The 22933-nt window shown below is 38.2% G+C and overlaps 2 protein-coding genes across 3 annotated transcripts in view; one reads left to right on the forward strand and one right to left on the reverse strand.

The window, feature by feature from the left end:
* LOC148657391 (uncharacterized) overlaps positions 1–22933 on the forward strand; it is a 311965-nt gene that overhangs the window by 178441 nt on the left and 110591 nt on the right. The gene's annotated exons all lie outside the window — the stretch shown is intronic.
* On the reverse strand, positions 5310–13218 carry LOC148657397 (uracil nucleotide/cysteinyl leukotriene receptor). 2 transcript variants are annotated; one of them, XM_088643622.1, is made up of 3 exons: positions 12834–13218; positions 8583–8706; positions 5310–6766 (listed from the first exon to the last, which is right to left on the reverse strand). In XM_088643622.1, exon 3 carries the CDS (start codon positions 6751–6753, stop codon positions 5806–5808), a length of 948 nt encoding a protein of 315 aa, XP_088499748.1. In that variant the 5' UTR covers positions 6754–6766; positions 8583–8706; positions 12834–13218; the 3' UTR covers positions 5310–5805. The 2 variants fall into 2 exon arrangements, with proteins under 2 accessions (XP_088499748.1, XP_088499747.1); XM_088643621.1 differs by lacking the exon at positions 8583–8706 and having other exon boundaries at positions 12834–13217.

Here is a 22933-nt window from a genome sequence, read left to right on the forward strand (position 1 = left end):
TACTAATCATGGCCTCCTAATAATCCCCTTCTATGAATTGGCTACATAACTCTGCTCTCCTCCCCACTGATAGCTGATGTGTGGTGAGCGTTCTGGCGCACTATGGCTGCCGTCGCATCATCCAGGTGGATGCTGCACATTGGTGGTGGTGGAGGGGAGTCCCCATTACCTGTAAAGCGCTTTGAGTGGAGTGTCCAGAAAAGCGCTATATAAGTGTAAGCAATTATTATTATTATTATTATTATTATCTGGATAAAAAGAACACATATGCCTAGACTGCTATTCATTGACTTCAGCTCAGCTTTTAACACTATCATTCCAGAGAAACTAGTCAAGAAACTCAGTACACTGGGTCTCAACACCACCCTCTGCAACTGGATTCAGGACTTTCTGAGAGGCAGACCTCAGGCTGGCAGGCTAGGAAACCACACCTCTGGCACACTAACTCTGAACACTGGGGTCCCCCAGGGGTGTGTGCTTAGTCGCTTAGTCCATTACTCTACTCCCTCTACACCCACGACTGTAAAGCCAAACACAACACCAACCCCATCATCAAGTTTGCCGATGACACCACAGTTATAGGTCTGATCACAGACAATGATGAGAGGGCTTACAGGGAGGAGGTCAATCTCCTTACAACGTGGTGTGAAGACAACAACCTCACCCTCAACGTCAGCAAAACCAGGGAACTGATCGTTGATTTCAGGAAACTGCAAAACGGACATGCCCCTATCCACATCAACGGGACTGAAGTGGAAAGGGTCAGTAACTTTAAATTCTTTGGCATCCATATCACCGAGGACCTCACATGGTCTCTCAATGCCACCTGTCTGATCAAGAAAGTGCAAAAGCGCCTGTACTTCCTAAGACAATTGAAGAAGGCTAAGATATGTCCCCAGATCCTCACTAACTTTTACAGATGCACTATAGAAAGCACACTGAAGCTTGCATCACAGTGTGGTATGGCAGCTGCAGTATTGCTGACCGCAAAGCCCTACAGCGGGTGGTGAAAACTGCCCAGTCCATCACTGGTCTTGCCCTCCCATCTATACAGGACATTTATGACAGATTGTGCTTGAGGAAAGCTCTAAGCGTCATCAAAGACCCCACACATCCCAGCTGCAGACTGTGTGACCCTCTACCATCTGGAAAACGGTTCCGGAGCATTCGGGCCCGGACTACCAGACTCAGAGACAGTTTTTACCCCCGCACTATCAAACTATTAAACTCCCAGCCTCTCTCACTCTCACCTCACCTCTCACCTATAATCTGAACCTCACAGTGCCTTCTTTCTTTCTTACCAAAACTCACACATTGAAATCTACCTCTACCTAACATGTCAAAAAGCTCAATCCCCATAATTTCTATCCTTTTATTTCATTCTGTTGATGCATGTTTTTGCACATCTGATGTTGTTTTTGCACATTGCCTGTTGTTGTTTTGCACATTGCCTGTTGTTGTTTTTTGCACACTGCCTGTTGTCTCTGTCTTTCTTTTATGATACAATTGTATTATTGTTTTTTTTGTACTACGTATCGTCTGAGAGCTAGCTAAATAGCATTTCGTTATACCATATACCTGTATATGAGTATAATGACAATAAACTGAACTTGAACTTGACTTGATGACCAGCAGCTGACCCTGCTTATGTAAATAGTGTTATATTAGTTTAAGTGTCCTGTGTAGCTTTGTAAGTGTATAGTCTTCTGTTAACGAGTTACCACCCTAACTGTGTGTACGTGTTCTGTCGGTCCCCTTATATGTGCGTGCATCCTGTGTTTGGTTTTGTGGTTTCGATAGGAGAATAAAAGCAGTTGCTTGTTCTGCTCTCGTCTCCACTTGTCCTTTGTCCTGTGTGAACCTGAAAACGCTACAATACACTGAATTATAATACCTAATAATGCACAAATGAGAGCAAAGCCATGGTATTGAATGTGATTCTGGAATTTCAAATGTCCACTGTCTTTGGGAAATACTAAACTGAGTGATTTGAAATGTGGCATAACTGTGGTACATACGGTATGTTGAAGTGATACTTTATAAACCCAAACTGTGTCATCACTTCCTTTGTGAAATGTATTCTGGAATATGAGCTGCTTTTCTTAATGCACTGTTTGGACAATCCAGACAGCCCTAAACGTAGTACAGTATGTATCATTTTAGGGACATGTCAATTACAAATTGAAATAAGCATCTGTTAAACTAGAATGTCTGCCTGAGCATCTTTTGATTTTCTTGTTGATTCACATCCAGTAAAATGACCTGCTCTTGAGGAAGAATTGCGTGGTTGAAATATAAATTTGGCATTAGAATCATTCTAATTTAAATACCCTAATATTACATTTCTGTATAAGCCAAGCAATGTTTTGCTGAAAATCCACTTTACCTTTGTGTTTTGAACCATTGCACCAGCCATGCTGGTTACAGTATGGAAAAACAGGTTTTCTGCACAAACCTATATGGGCACCTGACAGCTCTTCCGTTCTGTTGTTTGTAGACAACCTGTACTGTAGTGTAAACTGCTGTGTTCAAAACATATTTTTCCCACATTGCTTTTCTGTAGGATGTCACGACATTTTAATGTAGTGGGGAACCTCCACAACGTCATGCTGTTTTCTTGTTGTTGTTTGTTATTGACCATTTCTCATGATTGTCAGAGGAAGATAGAACCAGCTACTTTGCATTGCAAAATAACTCAGATCTGAGGTGTTAAAATTAAAGACAAACTTGCAGCTCAGCCAAACCTCCCCTAATTGGAGTCTTGTTGTTTCTTCAACAGATTATAGTATGGAAGTTCTTCCACGTAAAGACTCTGGCTGCATATCTGCATGTGCAGCCAGAATGAAGCATTTGAAGATATAACAAGAATTATAGCAAGTGAAATGACAACACAAATCCCTTAAATATTCTTCAATCTTGTATTGTAGACCACTGCAACACAATGCAGGAAATTTACAACTGACAAGAAAAGAGGAACTTAACCTACAATATAGTGACATGAACTGTAAGCAACGTCGCAATAACCTTCTGCAATAGTTAATTCTTTCTGTTTCACTTATCTAACAAATAACTACTCAGGGGTTCAGTATTTTCAGTACTCAAAGTGTGATATTAAGTGCACAGAGTCTTCAAACTCTCCAGCCCACCATTGTTATGTTAATCTATGCAATTACCACCTACTTACAAAATCCTACGTCTAAAGGATCTGTGCAATTTACACCACAAAATCTTGCTATTAAAGGAGAGATCAAAAGATGTGCATCTTACAAAAATGTTTGATTATTTTTCATCAGAAAGCCCTTGAGCAGTCAGAGAGAAGTCAATAGAAGACCTGAGTCAGCTCTCACTGTTCAACAGTTAAGACGTTTTAAACTCCTTCACTGATCTTTTTTTTATCTCACAAGTTTTAAGTAAAGAAATGTCAAATTTGTTGCCAGAGTCACACAATGACACCATCACTATTACTATCACTATCACTTCAGTCTCTTTGGGTGATCCTGCTGAAAGGAAGGAAAGGCGGTGGTTTTAAAACCATACTTTAAAGTGGGAAGTGGGCCTAAACTATTTAATAAGATCACTTTATTGGCCATATACAATTTATTGTATGAGGAATTTGTCTTTTCCCATACCCCAACTTGCTCTCCATGAAACACACAGACACACAGGCAGGGAGAGAACCTTATGTGATGCATACAATTAACTCTACTGTACAAGTCCTGGAAAAGCTTTTTTAAGTCTTCAAAAATTTAAAGGTGATTTTGAAATTCCCTTTTATATCGCAGGTGACATTTTGTTAATCAGTGTTAATCCTTTCCCTTTTTTCCGCTTGTTTTATTTGCGGTTTCCATGAATAGTTCTTCAGAAGAGAGTTCTTTAGCTAAACCTGTAGTAAAACAAATATCAGAGTAGTTCAAGTAGGTAGCTGCATCAGCATGCGTAGGCTGGAAAGGAACAGGTAAAGGTTTTTTCCATGCTGAAAAGATAAGAAAAGAAACACATTGTGTTTCTTTTCTTCTCTTTTGTGCCCTGAGATGGACTGGCATCTTGTCCAGGGTATATCCTGCCTTGCACTCATTACTTGCCAAGATAATTACAGCTCTCCCACGACCCTGAATTGGAAGAAAAAGTTAGAAAATGGATGGATCTTTAAATATATTTCATTATTTGATGGTATCTGTTACTCATTTTTAGATGCCTTTAATATATTACAAATACTGTATCTTTGAATTTGTACAAATGTTTTCAAACATGTTACAGATACTGTATCTCTAAATGATCATTTGGCTTGCTATAAAAACCTCCTAGATAAATACAAGTAAATAAGGAACATAGTAGCAAGACCTCTGAACACATGTTTTCTGGCGCTTGCTTCCTCAAAAAGTGCAAAGGGGTCATATCAGTTTCACAAGAAAAGATACTGGAGGACAGAGAATATCTTTCAGCTTGCCCCAAAAGCTGTTTCTGACAAGTAGAATTCAGTAGATGGTTAGTACTCAAAGCCAGTACTGTATTTTGTTATCCTATGTCTTTCAAGGGTTTTGTCTTATAAACTCTTGAATTTATTTTTAGAAAGTAGCATTGAATAATGTTTCCTTAATGTGACACTAATGCAGACAAATCTGTTATGTAGTGAGAAAGTATTCTTGGAGCTGAAGAATACTTACCACTAAAACTAGTAAGCATTGAACAAGATAAGAGATTCAATTAATATGTTGCTAAAAAGTGGAGCTTTATCAGTGTTACCAAGCACTTCCCATAACATTCAACGGGGTCTTAAACAAGGTACATCTAAAGGACTGGTTTGTGCAGACTGGAAGAAAGGTTGAACCAACTATACCCAACCCATCCTCCTCAATCCCCAATCATATATATATATATTGAATGAACATCAGTCAAGTGTCAAAATTCAAGTGTTCAAAATTCTCAAAGACTTCAACAAAGTCAACCAAGTAGACTTCTTCAGAATCCACAGGGGAACACAAACCAGAAGATACAAATGGAAATTACAAGAAGTGTATTTAATTCTGAAAATAGGAAGCACTTTTTTACAGAAATGGTTGCAGGACTGTGGGGAAAAGTATACAGTCATATTGTCAGGATGATACCCTGGATTCTATGAAGAAATGGTATGGCGTCCTCTTGTTTGTGACCTCTCCTGTAATATTTTCTGCATTTGTTCATTTGCACATGTAGAATAGTCTGTTGTCAATTTGTCAATGATAATAGGATGTGGAGAACATTATGATTATGGTGTTGAAACACATTTCCTGGAATATGATTTTTGGATCAATAAGCCACTAGAAATCAAATTTATTCAATTCAATTCAATTTATTTTCATATAGCACTTTTCACAACAAGGTTGCCCCAAGACGCTTAACAATGCAAGTAACCATACATTTTGTGAAAATTTAGTAGTGGCAATGAATATGCATTTACAAAGTAGTGAAATTTGATTGAAACATTAATACACTCAAAAGAAAAAAAGTGGTAAATAAATTATCAGTCTCAGACTGATATAATTATAAAAATATATTATAAAGTTTGTTTAATGTATACTGTACTTTCTTTCATTTCAAAATAAATTTCCTATGCTCTTTTTAAATCATTTTAATTTATTATATTAGCTTATTATATCCCACCAACTTTTTAAATCACCATAAAGAATTTGAGCTTTTCACAAAATATGTACCCTGAGCACATAATAACGTAAAAAAATACATTCAAATAGATCAGCAAAATGGAACCCTTTTCAGCTCTTTTTATAACTTTACACCTTTACACTTTTTACAAATGGAAAATTCTCATCATGTGATGCTCATCTGTTCTTCAATGTAGGTTTTTTTCCTACAGAACAGATTCATCAGTGACTTTTGGAATGTCTTCGTGAGAAAGAAGTACATAACAGGATCAAAAACTCCACTGATGCAGGTGAGGGAGGATGTGATGCGATTAGTGAAAGCCAGATAAGCCATCTTGTCTAGGGTCACAGCTTTGCTGTTGAAGGCGCTGATGTAGATGACCCGGTTAATATGATAAGGCACAAAGGCAACAAGAAAATTTGCCAGGATCAAAATAATCATCTTAAAGGCTTTTTCCTTCATGGGTCTGTTCTCCTGGTGCATTTTCTGTAACTTGTGTATTATCAGTAAATATGAGACCACAATTGTGACCAGAGGGATGGCAAAGGCAACAATGAGTGAAACAAGTGCTCTGTCTGACATTTGTTCTCTGTAAAGTTGCTTGCAGACTGTACAGTTCTTTAATTGTATGGTTTGTCTGGATATGAGTAAAGGAAACATGGTGATGATAAGGATAATCCACAGAGTTACAGATATTATGTTAGCATAAAGGGGTTTCCGGAGTCTCAAGGATTTGACAGGGAAGACTACAGCAATGAAACGGTCAAGGCTAATGCAGGTCATGAAGTAAAGGCTGCAGTACATGTTGAGGTAAAAGAGGAAGCCCACAATGCGACAAAGTACCTCACCAAAGGGCCAGTTGCTGTCCATTATGTGATAGACAATGCGCATTGGGAGAATCATCACATAGCTGGTGTCAGCCACAGCCAGGTTCCTGAGAAATACAGTGGAGGTCTTGTTCTTCTTGTGGTAGACAAAGACCCACAATGCCAAGGTGTTTCCAGGTACTGCTAGGATGAAAATCAAAAAGTAATAACCAGCAAAAATGCAATTCTCGAGGTATGAACCTTTGGCATCCCAGTAAAATTCGTCACTGCTGTTATAATTCATCATGGAGGCACCCACCCTAGGAAGAAATAAAAACATGTGAAGACTTTGTATAAGGCAACTGTCCTTTAGTACTACTGCAGTCATTAGGTAAGTTTCAGATGAAAACATATTTCAGATATTTATAGACACCAGAGAAGAGATTTTTAGCCAATACACAAAGGAGGTTAATAAACACAGATAAACAACAGACAAGATGACTTTAATTTGTCTCAGAGCTTTTGATCAAAAGCCAAGAGAACACGGCACAGATAATCACAACAATACTATCTCTCAGCTGTGCACTGCTAACTAAGGACTCCAAAGTTGGCTAGTGTCATAACACGGGTTTAACATTTGGGCCTTAGAGACTAATTCAATTCTTATGTTGAACAAAGAAGACTAATTCTACAAAAGAGGAAAAAAGTATTCCTTGAAATGCATGACTGTTTGAAAAGAACAAATGGACCTCATGTTCTGAGACAAAATCTTGCATCTATAAAAACAGAAAGGAATGTTGTTCCCCAATGTGGGCACAGAATGATTTTCCAGAAATTAGAACATCAATTCAAAATGAATGAATACAGTAGCACATGAGCAACAAGGTCAACAAAAGACAAAACCAAAGTTAAATAAGGTATTTTTCTAAAAAAAATATACACACATCTCGGCAATTTCACAATCATTTAAGCAATATCAGTATGGCACTGTAAGGCCAGACATTGTATGGTACTTTTTTATTGTGTGAAAAGCTTATTTACTAAGCAAATAAATTAGCAAACACTCACATGATAAAGAAATTGGGAAACCTATAGTAAATTGTGCTTCTCAACTTCTGTCAGGTCTGTTAATATTCCATCTGGGCATTGGATTGCTTTAGCATTATTGGTTGTGAAACAATTTGTGAAGGAAACATTAAAGCAGCAAAGTACCAGGGCAGACTTCTGTTTGAAGTGATACTCAGTGGTTGTGTGTTTTTATTTGAGCAATGTAATCAGAAGCCATGAAATACTCAATATTAGCAAGAACATTCACTTGTAAACAGTTTCTTAAATTTATCAATGTACAATAAAAATGCACATGATATTAAGATTTCAATAAAACTGTACATTTTATTTAGCTTTAATCATTTTCATAAAATTTCATAGTCTTGTTAAGAAAAAGCCTTTTTGTTCTTACAGTTTCTGAACAAACATGAATGTTGGAGGCTATAAAAAATGTGTTCAGCTTGTGTGCCTGTCATTTGTTTCCCTTGGTTTCTCCTTGCTTTAAATTTTGCTATTTCCCCTTTGAAATAGCAAGCAAAAAGGGAACCTAACTGAAAGGGAAATTTCTATGTATTAAATTGGAATGTCATGTGTTTTAAAGAATCTTTTTGTTAAAAAGCAGTATATAAAAGGCTAATGTGTTTTAGATACTAGAACCAAATCTCCAGAGCCTATTGATATTCTACCAATTTTAACTGATGGAAATGTGCTGTCCCCCAAACCTTGTTAACCCGATATCTGATAACTGCATTTTCCCTTCAGAACATTTTATCTTCAGAACAGTGTTTTTCACCAGCAGTTGAACAAATTGTTTTGTCTGTCAGGAGTTTTTTGAGAGGTTTAACAGGCAGCAGGTCCCTTTATGATATAATTGTGTCACCCATTCATTCCACTCATTGACACTACTTAAATATCTGGGTTGTTCATCTTTGTATTTTAAATGTTAAGTTCCTGTTCAACCCAAATAAATACAGAACAACATTTCTTCTCTCATTCAGATGGTAGAGCACCTTAAACCATAGAATATACACCCCGGCAAACTAGACCATGAAGTTTTCCCTTTGGCCTATTCCTTCTCATGTTCTCTACCTCTTTGTCTTCTTGGATGATCCTATTTGGCTGAGGACTGTTCCCTGTAATCAGCCTGGTGTCCCTGACACAGCAGTAGTGTTTGCTGTTTCCTTCCTCTCTCTCTGTCCATTATCTGCAGCTCCTGCCGTTAAAGGAGATCTCATTATTCACCCCTGTGCTGCCTTGACTCCTCCTTTCTGTGGTGAGAAGGTAGGCTGTTAACTTGCCAGGCAGAGCTCACTTCTTCAGGTGCCAAGGCCTCTGGTTAATCACAATCCTTCCTGTGAGCCATTCCTGGTTCTAAACAGTATACCCATACATCATTGATCCTGGTCATTGGTCATAGTATGACCTATGACATACTTCAGTGTATCTTGTTCAAGGTACCCTATAGCCCACCAAGTCCCAGAGGCAAGTTGAATCCTGGTCGGAGATCTCACTGTTACTCCCACCATACTAGAGCCAAGACGCATTCTCAGCCGAACACATAAACATCCTTTATGACCCTCAAAGGAAAACCTATCCTGACAACTCCTTTCCCTCTGGAATGTTTTAAAGGGAACACTTCAAATTGACACAAAACAAGGATAAATTTGTCAACTAAAAGGGATTCATTTTAGGGTGGAGAATAGGAATTACTTCTGCAGACAAAAGAGCTTTCTATCTAGGTGGCTTAGACTCAAACTCTGGTTTCCTTCAAGAAATGACTGGGTAAACATTTAGGTTTTTAACTTTGCTGTGAAATTACCAAAAAGCAGGATGGGCCAAATGTTTGGAGCCAGAAGCTGTCAGCTGGTAATTACCGTCTCTATTCTGACTCATTATTTTCAAAAGATTTCTTATCTGATGAAATAACTAATTAAACCACCCCTTCGTAAGTCATTCTCTCCTTGCAACCAGCCATTATCATGTACACTTCTCCCCTGCATGTACAGTATGTCATGCTTTTTACATTGAGTTCAGCCACTCCTGGCCATGTACCGGTAGCTGCATAAGTATAAAAAAGTATGAAAAAGTTTACTCATCTGTAGTGCTTAAAAGTGTATTTAGAAACCTCTCTAAAGTGGTCACAGTCCATCTCTTACTGGAGTGAATCTGCCATAACAAATGTTTGCTCTGAAAAATTATTCTATTCAGAGCAAAGGACTGAAGACATTGATTTGCAATTACTGTTGCTGTCTATTTTAATGGAGAGACATTCTAAATCTATTACTACAAGATAATTAGAAGCTGCATTTCAAGGAACAGAAACTATGTGACTGAGTTTGGGCATCAGGAAAGAGCCCAGGATTTTAAAGAGAGCTCCACATTCTAGTAAGGACTTTGGAATAGATACAGTACACCTATCATTTCCTACTTTAGTAGTGACTACTTTCAGTTTTGTACGCCAATACAATCCAATTCCATCTCCACTGTTTCCAGTTCCGTTAAAATCTTGGAATGCAATTTAGTTGATTCTTCTTAGACATTTAGTTCACGCATTCCAAACACAGTCCTAGCTATGATCCATGAAATGTTATCATTTTGTATTAACTGTCTTCATCAATAAGTAGATTTGGTAGTATTCACCTTAACGCACTCCTTCACTCATTCCCCAGTATTCTCCCTGTTTAATCAGGGATGCATCTCAACAGGAAACAACTTGCTCCCTCTATTTCTCCCTCTCTGAGATCAACCATCTGTCTGTAGTTACAGGGAATATTTGTGACTATCACTCTATTGGTTGTGGGAGAATGGTTCGATACCAAAGGTCATCCAAAAGGAGAAAGGCAGACAAATCTAAAGTGCTAGACGAGGTCAAGGTCGAAGGTTAGTTCCAGGTTTGAGTATCCAAAAGCAAGATCCAAAGGTTTTGTCCAAGTGAGGCAAGAAGTTCCTACTTTCTATCCCCTGAGGGCAGCACCTGGTCGTGAGGCAGTGCCTCTCAAGCAACCCTCAAGGAGTCAGGGGAGTCTTCCACTTCCCTTTCTATCCCCTGAGGGCCTAGCTCCCAGTCGTGAAGCAGCTCCTCTCAAAGTGACTCTCAGCGAGTCAGGGGTGTCTTCCTCTTCCTTCCCTACCCCTGAGGGCCTAGCTCCCAGTCATGAGGCAGCGCCTCTCTACCGACTCTCTGTGAGTCAGAGGTGTTCATGTTTTCATGCCCCAGAGGCTGCCAAGTCAGCCAACCCAGTCGGCCACCTGGGTTCCCCCGTGTGGTCCAGGTACTCTTTTCTCTACTTTACTAACCCCTGTTTCTCCCCTTGAACTGTCTATCTTCACTTCCTATAAACCTTGTTGAAGTAATGTTTTATGTAAATGACATTTTGAAATTCTAAGGACAGGATAAAAAACATACTACACATACTAAAGCTGGAAAGTTTTAGTTGCGTTTTTCTCTTTCTAAAATAATTTGGTCAGTTGACTGTGGTCTGAAGTACAGCAGAAAGCCTTTTTTTCAAATAATCAGCAGGATGATTAAGTGAAGATTTTTGCATGTGGGCAGATAAAAAGAGAACTGGTTTCTTTTCACCTTGTCCCTGAAACAGAATTCAGAAATGCTTTCTTGAACTAGCTTTGTCTCTTAAATAATTCACTGTGCTGTTTGTTCTGGGATATGATTCACCTGGATGTTGCTTTCAGTAATTTAATTAAGGATTTTATTTAAAAAATTAATACGGCACTAAATAATTATAATTATATTATTTAGATGTTTTTATTATTGAAATGCCTGCCACATACATCAGAAATTGTAGCATTATCTCTATTTCTACAGAAATAATTTCCCCAAATGCAACAACCGAAATCTAAAACTAAAAAAATATAAAACTAAAAAAAAGTTTTCTTCAGAAAGTGATCCTAACTACAAACATAAAATAAAGTGATGTTTTCACATTGCAGGCAGCATAAAACATCTAAGAAAATTTCCTAATCTTAATATTTTTTATTTTTAACCCTTCACTCTTTTATGGAATGTACAGTACATGGCTATGTATCTGACATAATTACTCCAGAAATGAGCAAGACAAAAAAACATGAGCAATGAGCAATGTTTTTTTTGTATGACTGAAATGAAAACTTGAACTTGAAATGCTGTTGTAAAGAAAATGTGTTGCTTTAATAGAAAACAGCATCTTGCAGCACAGAAGAAAAGCTGATGAAGACCTCAAGGAAACTTAAAAAGATAACACTATTTTAATAGAAACCAATGCCTCCAATCATATTGATTATAAGATACATTGTTTAAAAGAAAGTAGAGTATATTGAACATGTTTGAACAGAATTATTTTTTCTGAGACATTCTGAAATCAGTGAGTGAGGTGGTGCCTCAACAGTTTGAACTTTTGAGTATAAAAATCCACTTTGATTCATTCCTTTTCAGTTCACACCTCATATTATCAATACAGCAATTTCATAGAGTATTAATGTATATGTGACGACCTCAGACAAGTTTGCATGTCATGTCTGCATATTCCTTAAACAACTCAATAGCAGAACATAGTAAGAAATTAATCATATTTTTCAGCACTGGAATTTAAAATGGGCTCTTGGGTAATTGTCTTTACTGTCAAAAATGTGAAATAGTATTTTCTGGACTTGACTGTTTTAGACAATTCTAAATTATTTTACCTGTTTCCAGAGCAACAAGTAAACATTTGTAAACAATTAGGAAAGAAAAATGTTATAACCTAGAGAAATGCTTCCAAAATGACCAGGATCAATAACAATGATACAATTCCTGAAAGTACATTTTCATGACTAGGTTTTATGAAGTGAAGATGTTAAAGTGGAAATATTAGGTTGCCACAAAGCTGGTTATTATATTATTATAGTAAAGCCTAATAGAACAATAGGAACCAATACAATTGTTTTAACAATTCACATGCTTTCTGTTTCCACATAAAAATCACGCTCTGACTAGACAAAGACCAGAATGATCTTAAAAAAAATATTAATAAAATATTTAATAAAAATAGTCACAAATTGTAATTTGTGTCATGTCTAGAATTTGTTAAAATAAGTATTTTAAAGCTAAAAGGCTGATATCAGATGAAATTGTACTCTTGTAGTTCATAACAGAATATTTCATCATATGTTTCTTCATACTTTCAATGACTTTTTTACACAATCACCTACTGTAGCTCACAAATATCTAATCAGATTGCTGCTTTTAAAATATCTTATCCTAATTAATCTTAGCTAGACTGGTTTAGTAGATTTTATTACCATACTGTACAATTTAAATGATAAGGCAGCATTGAGAAACTCAAATAATCTGAAATGATCTCTTACCTTTCTGTCCAACAACTCACAGGAACAGAGTCTACTGTATCGTTTTCTTGCCTCAAATGTCTGTGAAACACAGCCTACAATTTCACCTATACAATATGTTAAAAATGAAGATGCTAATTTTGAAAGTGCCTAGACAAAAAAAGCTACAGAAATAGTACTTCCTGTTACTTCTTGATGTGTGATGTATTTGAAATGAAAGAAAATGTGCAGCCTGCATCTATAACAGCTTAACATGCTTGTATGTCATTACTTGTCGCTACCTCTTTGAAGAATACAGTGAAAATACCCTCATGCTGAATTGAAAGTTTCTTTTGGAGAAGCCCTCTGTTTTATTTTCGTCAGACTCTCAGCAAAGCCAGGAACCTGCCTGGACATTTGCTTTTCTTCTGTGGGTGGTTAATGTGAGTTCCTGAAGCCATGTTACCAAGTACAGGGATCTTCCAGTGTTTGCTGTGGGGTTTTTTTTGTTTGATTTAAAAAATGGAGTTTATAAAAAAATTGTGTTTGTCTGAGTAAAAAACCCAGAAAAAACTTAGAAAAAACATAATAATAATACTTCAGATGTACTGTAATGCTTCATTTAACATTCTCTAGAATTAACTTCCTTTTCCTGTGTAAAACTCTGTATCTAAGATTGGTTTACATAGTTATTAATCAAAATTTACAATACAGTACATATACAAAATTAAAATTACTTAATTCAAATCTGCTTTGCAAAGGGTGGGTTTCTTTATTTAAGAAGTACGTGTACTGTGGCCATAAAATTATTACAGTGAGCACCGGTGGTATGTTTTCTTTACCTACAGTACATTCACCTTTCTCACCTGCCCCTGCTGCAAGGTGAAGTCCAAGCTGTCTTATCTGTGATGTTTTGAATGTTCAAAGAAGCCATAGAAAAAAGCCAATTCAAGGTAAAGAACAATTCAATAACAGAACGACCAAGATCAAAATCAAATTTTGAAAACTTGTGAAACTAAGACATTTATTTTAGTACTATTTTGTCTAGGGTCATTTACAGGGTTATGAGAAAGATTTTAGATGAGAAGCATATTCAGTCAATTTTGGACTTAGTTTGCAGAAGTTGCCATATGAGAGCTTAAATTTTAATTTACTCCTTACATTCACTTCTGGTGGAGTTTCTAGCAACGTTTGGGCCTCCACGTCTTGGCTAGGAAGCCTGTTCCACATACACACAACACTTAAAGCTAGGTGGTAGACACCTAGCACAGCTTGGGTTCTATGGTCCAGACATTGTAGGGTTGTCTCTGGGTCATGTCACCAGCTGGCTGCAATTGGGATTCCCCAAGCAGTCGCAGAAAATTGTCTGAGTGCCTCTGAGGACAGGGTGAGATGAGTGAACTCTTTGGCACAGTGAACTCTTTGGCCTCCAAGTTTGCTTAGTGCTTGCAGGGAGGTGGTGCTGTTAGTGGGAAGCACTCCTCCCCCCATCACTACTGGACCTCTGGTACAGGGTTATGTTTTTTGTAAAGGTTAAATGCTAAAAGATAAATACTTTTTCATCTCTGTGTGTAGTCATCATGGGATTATTAGCTACACTAAGAGCCACAATTTGAAAAACACACAACTGGCAATTCCAAATCTCATGGGCGTAGTTTCCAACTGTAAAAACAACAAGAACTGCTGCTTATCCCCTCAAATTATATGAACCTATAAGAGTTGCATTACAGCTCTTTTGCGAGTCTCCTTAAGTGTATTATATCAGTCCTGATCTCACTGATTCTGTCCAAAAACCAAAAATTAAATTTTAAAACCTGACCATGCACGCTTCACAACATGCCTAGAGAGGGTGGCCACAGGTTAGGCAACCTGTGTGAGAAGCGTTGTGTAAAAGGTGTGCCCTGGGACCAAGATATTTTGGCACAGGAGGGTGAAAATGGGCAGGAATCAGAATTTGAACTCCTCCCCAACTTCTTTTTTAAAAACTCCATAGTTGTGCTTATCAGACACTCCCCTGGATGGCAGTGAAGTGACAGTAGGAACAGGACACCTCGCTAACCCAGGTGCTACTCGCAGCATAACCCACTGCACATGACCTGGCTTGACTGTGGCTGGATATCCACGCCGTGCCCTCCCACTGACTCATGAGCTAGACGGCCAAGGCAGCTGTTTGCCTTGATCCTGCCTGCTTCTATGGAACACCCAAGGCAAGCTGGTGGATGCTAAAAATCCTGGCTCTTGACACCGCTATCATACTGGTGCACACGTGTGGCCCTGTTTTTAATTACAATGTCATTGTTTCCTATTAATGCAGTTGTCTTGTGTTCTTCCATTTTATTCCTTTCGCTTCAACTTTTGATCTAAAAAGCATGAATGCTTATTTATTTTGGTAAGGACATGTTGTTTGTTTGTGTTTTGTTCATAATGTTCTCAAGGGCTTTCCAAAATCCCATCAGGACTGTTGTGTTATGAGGTCTCTTGCCCTTCCTGGTTTGAATGCTACACAACCTACTAGTATAGGTCCATTTTGTCAAGAAATGAGGCCAGCACCACAAAATCAGACAAGCAATGCATTGGACAAGACTCCCTATCACTTTTGTACTACCATTTCTAAATGTCTAATAAATAAGCTCCAGGTCACTAACTCTCTGAAAGGATGTGCAGGTGATATCTTGCTGTGTACTAGTGCTACAAAATCCAGATGTAGTCAGCTCTCTTCAATTATTTCCATGCCCTGACACATCTAGGTCTCAAAATACTGTTTTTTTTCCCAGATATTCTTCCTCCATCTGGTCCTGTGAAAGGCTATAATCTCCCAGGAACTGAAATCAATGATGCATTGTTTGTCTTGCTTTTACCATATCTTTTATGCTGTTCTACTTTGAGGTCATTGACTTGAATAAACTAGAAAATGAGAATAGAATAGTGTTAAAAAATCTGGTGTTAAGCCCGGGCAGGTTCGAGCTCTCAGCCACTGGTCTCCTCAGAGATCGGTCACATTCACATGACCCCACCAGACGCTACACACACCAGATTCAGCAGGCTGTCCCAGCCACCTCCTGTCCATTAAACTTGACTGTACAGTAATTAAGCCCTGTACCACTGCACTCAGTCTTGCTTTGCCCTGACCTATGTTCTGGGTTTCAGTCATGTCTTGTTTTCTGGTAATCCTATGCAATCCTGCATCCTTTTCCAGTCCAGGTCCTTCTTATCTGGTGGTCTGTGGAGTCCTGTTCCTGTTTCCGGCCCGATCGTGCTTCCTGGTTATCCTGTGAGCTATGTCGTTCCTTTCCTCCTTGTACAGCCACCTCCTTCTCAATAAACCAGTCTGGTCCCTTCATTACTCAAAACACAGCAAACAATCTTCCATCTGGCTGTGGTGTAACACCTGAAGTTTAACAGCTGGACAACATGACAAATCCAAAGGAACAGATGGCAGATCATAGCTTTGTTGCTTGTAGTACCTGACTGGGATAGAACACAGAACACTGATGACGATGCATCTATCCTATGATCATATGAATCTGGAAAATTTTCCACAAACATTATGCAAGAGGTCACTTTTTTAGTCTAATAGAGAAAAGTAGAAGTGATGACTGCATGGTAGACCATCCGTTTGGTTTCAGTTTTGTTGTTGTGATCTTCAGAAACCCATTTTCTCAGATGTGCACTTGCAGATTTCCTGCAAAATCACAAATCTTTATTTATATTAGCCTTCTGTTAAAAAATAACTTGGGAAGTGCTCTAAATCCTTCAGACACACATTGTGATTCCAAACTGATGGTGTATACGCATTTGGAAAATGCCTGTTAGGATCGAAGTCAAGCAGTTGGGTCAGCCCTGAACGTGAATCAGATCAGAAACAGTAGTGAGGCGAATCATCTTCCTTTATCCTGGATGTGCGCAACAGGAGCTCCATTAACCACAGGAATCTCAAAGAATAGGAGCAAACACCTGCCATTAAATATTCTTTCAGATGGGGGTGGCTGGCTAACTATTGCCCACCTCTTCTGTAACTTTCTATCCCTAATTGATTAATAAATTGAGCAATGCAGTAATTGATCATCATTTCAGCATTCTACCAACTCTCCTAGATTGCAACAGACAACACCCCACAGTCCTATAATAATACCATAATACTCCTGTAGCCTTCCTCATCTTCATCACAGGAACCATAATAAGTAATAAAATAAGGAAGCTACTATGGAAACGCAAGGACTCAGGGCTGATGACCCTGGTGTCCCTCACTTGAATCTGTATGGGTTATATACCCCCTGCTAGAGGTCCCCTGCAATGAGGTTCCAAAGAGGCCAGTTTCTTTTAGTCACAATCTATATGATTTGTTATAACCATCCACCAAGTCCCTATAATCAAGATCCACTTAACATCTTCTAGGCCTTCTTGCAGGAATGGGTATAATGCAGTGAGAGTATTATCAGCTTTCATTTAACTTTCATATTATTTGAAGCTGATGCAGAAGCAATAAAAAAAGGACAGGCATTTTACATATATAAAAGTGAGGCAACGCTAGAAAAAAATGATCATCAGTAATCAATTAATAAATCAATTTTAGTGTTGATCAATATTAATGATTAGATTATATGTGAACTGACCAGAAAATGCCCCTTCTTGCTGATGAACATTAAGGGACTTCTAAATGTTGTTCAAACAAAATGTGGAAAATTACAGGTTTATTCCAAATTGACTACATTTAAAATGTAATTTTACATTTTCTCAAAGTAATAAAAATTCAAGGCTTCGAGTCTCCTAAAAGGCTGAATCAGCTCCCTTGAGCTGAGGTTTATCCCTTTGATTACAGGCTGGAGTCCAATGTCACCTTGCTGACTGTGACTGGGATTGCCCCAGTGGCTGAGTAGCACTGAGGGTAAGTTGTTTCTGGCCAGATAGGGCTCTGTCATGACTCATACCTTCTCTCATAACCACCCTGACATTCCCACGCGTGCTAAACTCCACACACGCTCATCCAGGAACTAATTATCCAACCACGTCTCTCTCTCTTCAATATTTAAGCACTCTTCACCGGCTTACCTACGCTCACTATTGGGAAGTCTACCACAACTTTCTCTTGTGCGCTTCAATATTCTCGACCTGACTCCTTTCACTACCCTACCTGGTTCTTCTACTTTTGACTTCACTCTTGCCTAATGACTTGGATTTGGAATATTGGATACTCCCTTCCTCACGGCTTCGCAAAGGGGTCCAACAACTCACCCCTTTCAGAAACCCCGACAGGCTCTTTTGAGTATCATGAGACTTCCTGAGTGCTCGTAGGATTGGGGTGTCAATGCGGGACCTGCCTCTCCTCAAATTGCCTCTGAACCTTCATAAGTGTTGTAAAATTGCCTATTTAAAAAAATATTTTTGGAGTTTGGTCATTGATTTGACCTTTAAAATTAAATTTGCACATAATATCAGACCTCCTGTATGTACAGGAACATATAAAAAAAGGTTTAAAATGTAGATCTTGGAACAGAAGATCCCAGCATGTTTGAAACATGTTTTCAGGGAAGGTAACATTCCTCTTTTACTCTATTCTCATCTGGTCACGGTTGTGAATATAAATCATGAACAAAATGTGTTTTTGTGTTTCTTTGGGATTCAGTTAAAACCAAAAATATTTAAAATTTAATTATACAGATAGCAGAGTTGTGCCAACAATGGCGCCTTTAGCTGGATTAGCTCTCAGCTACAGCACCTGCTGACTTATCTTCCTGAGCCAATGAAACCAAGCAATTATTCTGCCGAGTGTCTCGCCATAGATTTAGAATGAGCCTTCTGAAACAAACTCAAGTAGGCTCTTCGGGACCATCAGATCCAGTTATTTTGAATTTCAATTAAATCTGTACAAAAAATCACTAATGATTTAACTCACCTCAATTCTATAAGCACCTTCTAAGTGATCATAAGCTCTTACCACTTGTTCATACTATAGGCATAGTGCATCGTTCTATGACTGTTGAAGTCCATTAGAACTACAACACAGGCCTTTGCAAAACCTTTTTTACAAAGCCAGTGCTCACAGTTTCACTGCTGTGCTGTGAGGTTGATGTGAATCCGTTAGTAAGGATTAACTTACACCAACAGTGGCAAAGTTAACACGTGCTGTCTGAACCACAAACATCATGGTGCATAGTGTTGGTTTATGGGGATGAAAGCCACTCACTGGAAACACATTGATCACTGTTTCCAGTTGATAGTCAGTGTTCAGGTTTTTGCAGCTGCTGAATAATCAAAATAAAATGCTAAAATATTATGATTTTAATAGTTATTGGAATACAACAAACACACAGCCTTAAAGGTTGTACACGAAGATATAAATAATGTGCAAAACAAGCAATAATTTAACATTGCTTTTACTATTCATACAATCTTAAAATGTTAGGTGTGGATTGCATTGAAATTGTAACCAATTACTTTAAACATATCACATAACTACACCATTGAAAAGTCACATTTAGTACAATCAATAAACTATATAGGGCTAAATGCATTCTGATTAACATGAAATGTGTGTAATGTGTTTACATTTATACAATTAGTTTGAGAATACTGCAGTAAGTATCATGACTTTCATAATTAAAGCAAAAGTGAAATAAAATAACATGCATTTACTTTACAATGTAACCAAACAGTGTCAATGTTTTAAATCACTACAAGGAACAAAGCTGTTCTCTTGAAATTGTGTTTCATTGCAAAGGTGTTGGCTGGGATTTGTTGGCATGTTTTGCTCTTACTTCATGTGCATGGCCAGCACATTTTCTTCCTTTTAAATATAGGAATCGCACACTCGATTCAAGACACCCACATTCTAAACTAATCCCCTCTATTTTAATATGCTTACATCTTAGAAAATATTACACACTGCCTTACGTTATTTAGCTTTAAATATCATGATATTTTTAGTTACTATTTAGCAAACGGTAAAATTAAGTACACAGTGCCTTTGAATACAGGGCTTACATTGTGCGATGATCCTCCATCCTATTTATGTACCTCTGTAAAATGCTGCATCAGAGCATTTTAAAAATAAAGATACATGGCATAAATGTCCTATAGGTCTTAGAGAAGCCTCATGATGGCATCTCGGGGCAGTCTTTTACAAAATGTCACCATCTTTTGAGTAGTATTCATGAGAGGTAGTATTCATTTTTTATTAAAAAATAAATAAGAGGTTTGGCTGCTTAGAGGTTCCCCTGTTCATGAAGCAATGGAATTTGGTGCACATGAAGATGGGACCCTGGTCTGCAATTCAGTTTTCAAATCTCACACTTTTAACAAACTCTCAGATGCAGATTTTATATTGTTATACTCGTGATAATTTACTGAATGTAAATTTACTGAAAATGTTTAACACATTCTTTTTAAAAATTATAATGCTAAACAGTCTGGGATAGTGGCACTGTGGTCCATATTGCTTCTTTGCAGCGCTGGGGTCATAGGTTCAATTCCTGAGGTGCTGTCTGCATGGAGTTTGTATGTTCTCCCCATGTTTGAGAGGGTTTCCACCAGCTTCTCCAGTTTCCACCTACAGTCCAAAGACATGCTGGTAGGTTGATTGGCCTCTAGGAAAACTGGCCCTGGTGTGAGTGTGTACCTGTGTTTGCCCTGTGATGGACTTGCATCCAGTCCAGTGTGTATCCTGCCATGTGCTGGGTGAGGCTTCGGCTCCCTTGTGACCCTATATTGAATAAAGTGATTTGAAATGGATGGATGTACTGCTAAGCTTCTGGTTATAGATTGCTGTGCAAGTAAAAAAAGAAGGCATTGTAAATAATAATAAACCTGTAGTTCAAGTTTAAGTTTATTTGTCATTCCAGCCATATACAAGTATACGCTGGAACAAAATATCGTTCCTCCTCATCCACGGTGCAAATACAGGCAGGACAGACAGGACACTGACATAGACATTGTAGACAGGATACACATAGTGCAAAGTGCAGATAGTTCATATTACAAGGCAAATACATAATGCAATATACACAACACACTGGGGGGATTTAAACCCTGTTTCTGGAATTGGGGTGGGTGCAAGCAGATTCCAGCGTGTTGAGGAGCCTGACGGGATGAAGCTGTTACAGAGTCTGATGGAGCTAGCCCATACACTGCGATATTTTTTTTCCAGATGGTAGGAGGGCAAAGAGTTTATGGGAGGGGTTGGAGGGGTCATCTACTATACTGGAGACCCTGTGTAAGCAGCGTTTGTGATAGGTGACAGAAATGGAAGGGAGGGAGGCTCCAATGATCTTTTCAGCTGTTTCCATAATTCATTGCAGGGTCTGAAGTGTTGCAATTCACAAACCAAACAGTGATACAGCTGGTCAAGGTGCTCTCAATGGTGCTTCTGTAGAACGTGGTAAGAATGTATTTAATAAATAGAATAGTTTAAAAACAGAAGGACACCCACTTTCTGAATGCCCTCTCTAAACTGATGTTCCCTTTCTTGCAGTTTCACTCCTCCCTTATTAAATCAAACCACTGCCTGAATTTGAACTAGCAGATATCTCATTTTTGTTTAGACATGAACAGCAGTTCAATTTGAAATAATCTGAACATCCTTGGCAATGCATCTATGTGGACAGTATCTGCATTCGAAAGTGAAGAGTCAATCCTCAAACATTAATTTAATGGAAAAAAGACTGGAGTTAAGCATATAAAGTTAACATTTTGGTTAAGTGGTGTCCAAGTGGTTTTACACTTATTCTGCGTGCGCCACATTTTGATTGTCGTGACATTTACTTGCACTTCTCCATGCAATAAACCTGCCTAAATAGTACAATGTGTAGGAGAGTTTAAAGTTCCCTGGGTTTTTTATCTTGCAAAGTGGTATAGACTTCACCCTTACCTTTTCCAACAAACTGCTCTATTTTGATTTTAAGTGAAAGCAATTTAGGCATTACTGAAGATGCTAACAGGAAAACTATATGGTTAATTACTGCTATTTTTACTTCAGATATATGTCTGCAGATTTACACCTAGAACCACATCCTGTGTTTTTCATGTGTTCTACCATGCTATGTATTTTTAAAATATTGATTCTAATCTTCTTTGCCCTGTAACTAAAAAAACATTAAAGCAAATTAAACACAACAAACCTTTATTGATGCCAATTACATGCTTTCACTCTCTTTCACTCATGCTTTCTGTCCTTTTTGGGTAAGCTTTATCAAGGATCTTTGGCATCTGATATTTATGATGTTATTTTTAAATGTTATCAAGAAACAAGAACAATTTCTCAGAAAGTAATGTACCTTGCATAATGAGAACTACTTTTCAAAATTTTAAATATAAGCTTTTGTTTTTGGTGTACAGATATTAACAAGAGACATAAAAAAATTCAAAATATCCTTGGAGTAGATATTATATTTAAAATGTTGAAAGTCGAGTCTGCTCTCTGCTTTCTCTATACATTATATACATCTGTCCATTTTCTAATGGCTTCTTCCAGTTCAGGGTTGCTGGAGGAGTTGGAGCCTATCCTGGCAAGCAACAGTTCAGCAAAGGATACACCTTGGATGCGATGCTAGTCAACCATAGTGCAGACAGACACAAACACAGTCACACACCTAAGATAGGGCCACTTTTCCCAGAAGCCAATGAACCAGCCAGTATATCTTCAGACTGTGGGAGGAAGTCTGAGCACCCAGTGGAAACCCACACACACACGGAGAGACTATACAAACTCCTCACAGACAGCACCCCAGATCCAGAATTGAACCCAAGGCCATAGTACTAAGAGGCAGAAATGCTAATCACTGTGCCACCGTTTTGCCCATTCTATAAAAGTATACACAGTCATGAATAATAAGAAAGGGAATTTATTTCCAGGAAGACAGTCTGGAACGGACGTTGCTGTCATCACACGAGGGAGGTGAGGCTATTCAACGATGAAACTGTTAACCTTAGTTAGGGGGCCTCATGCAGAAAGTGAAGGAGTATTCAGTGTTTTTTTTTTTCATTCTGTTTGGGCCTACATACAACCATACATACAACCATGTATGTAATCAAGGGCATTAAAAGTCTGTTATGAGAGGGGGAGAGAGGCAACGTGTGTGGCACAGACTGGGGTTCAGCAGAGCAGCAAGACCATGGGGAGGCAGGGAGGACTCCCTGCCAGGCCCTGC

Source organism: Lepisosteus platostomus, chromosome 8, assembly GCF_059453375.1.
Source record: "Lepisosteus platostomus isolate fLepPlt1 chromosome 8, fLepPlt1.hap1, whole genome shotgun sequence".
Taxonomy (NCBI): Eukaryota; Metazoa; Chordata; class Actinopteri; order Semionotiformes; family Lepisosteidae; genus Lepisosteus; species Lepisosteus platostomus.

Excerpts from the sequence above, each read along its gene's own strand:
- LOC148657397 (XM_088643622.1), bottom strand. The coding sequence starts at position 6,753 with ATGATGAATTATAACAGCAGTGACGAATTTTACTGGGATGCCAAAGGT.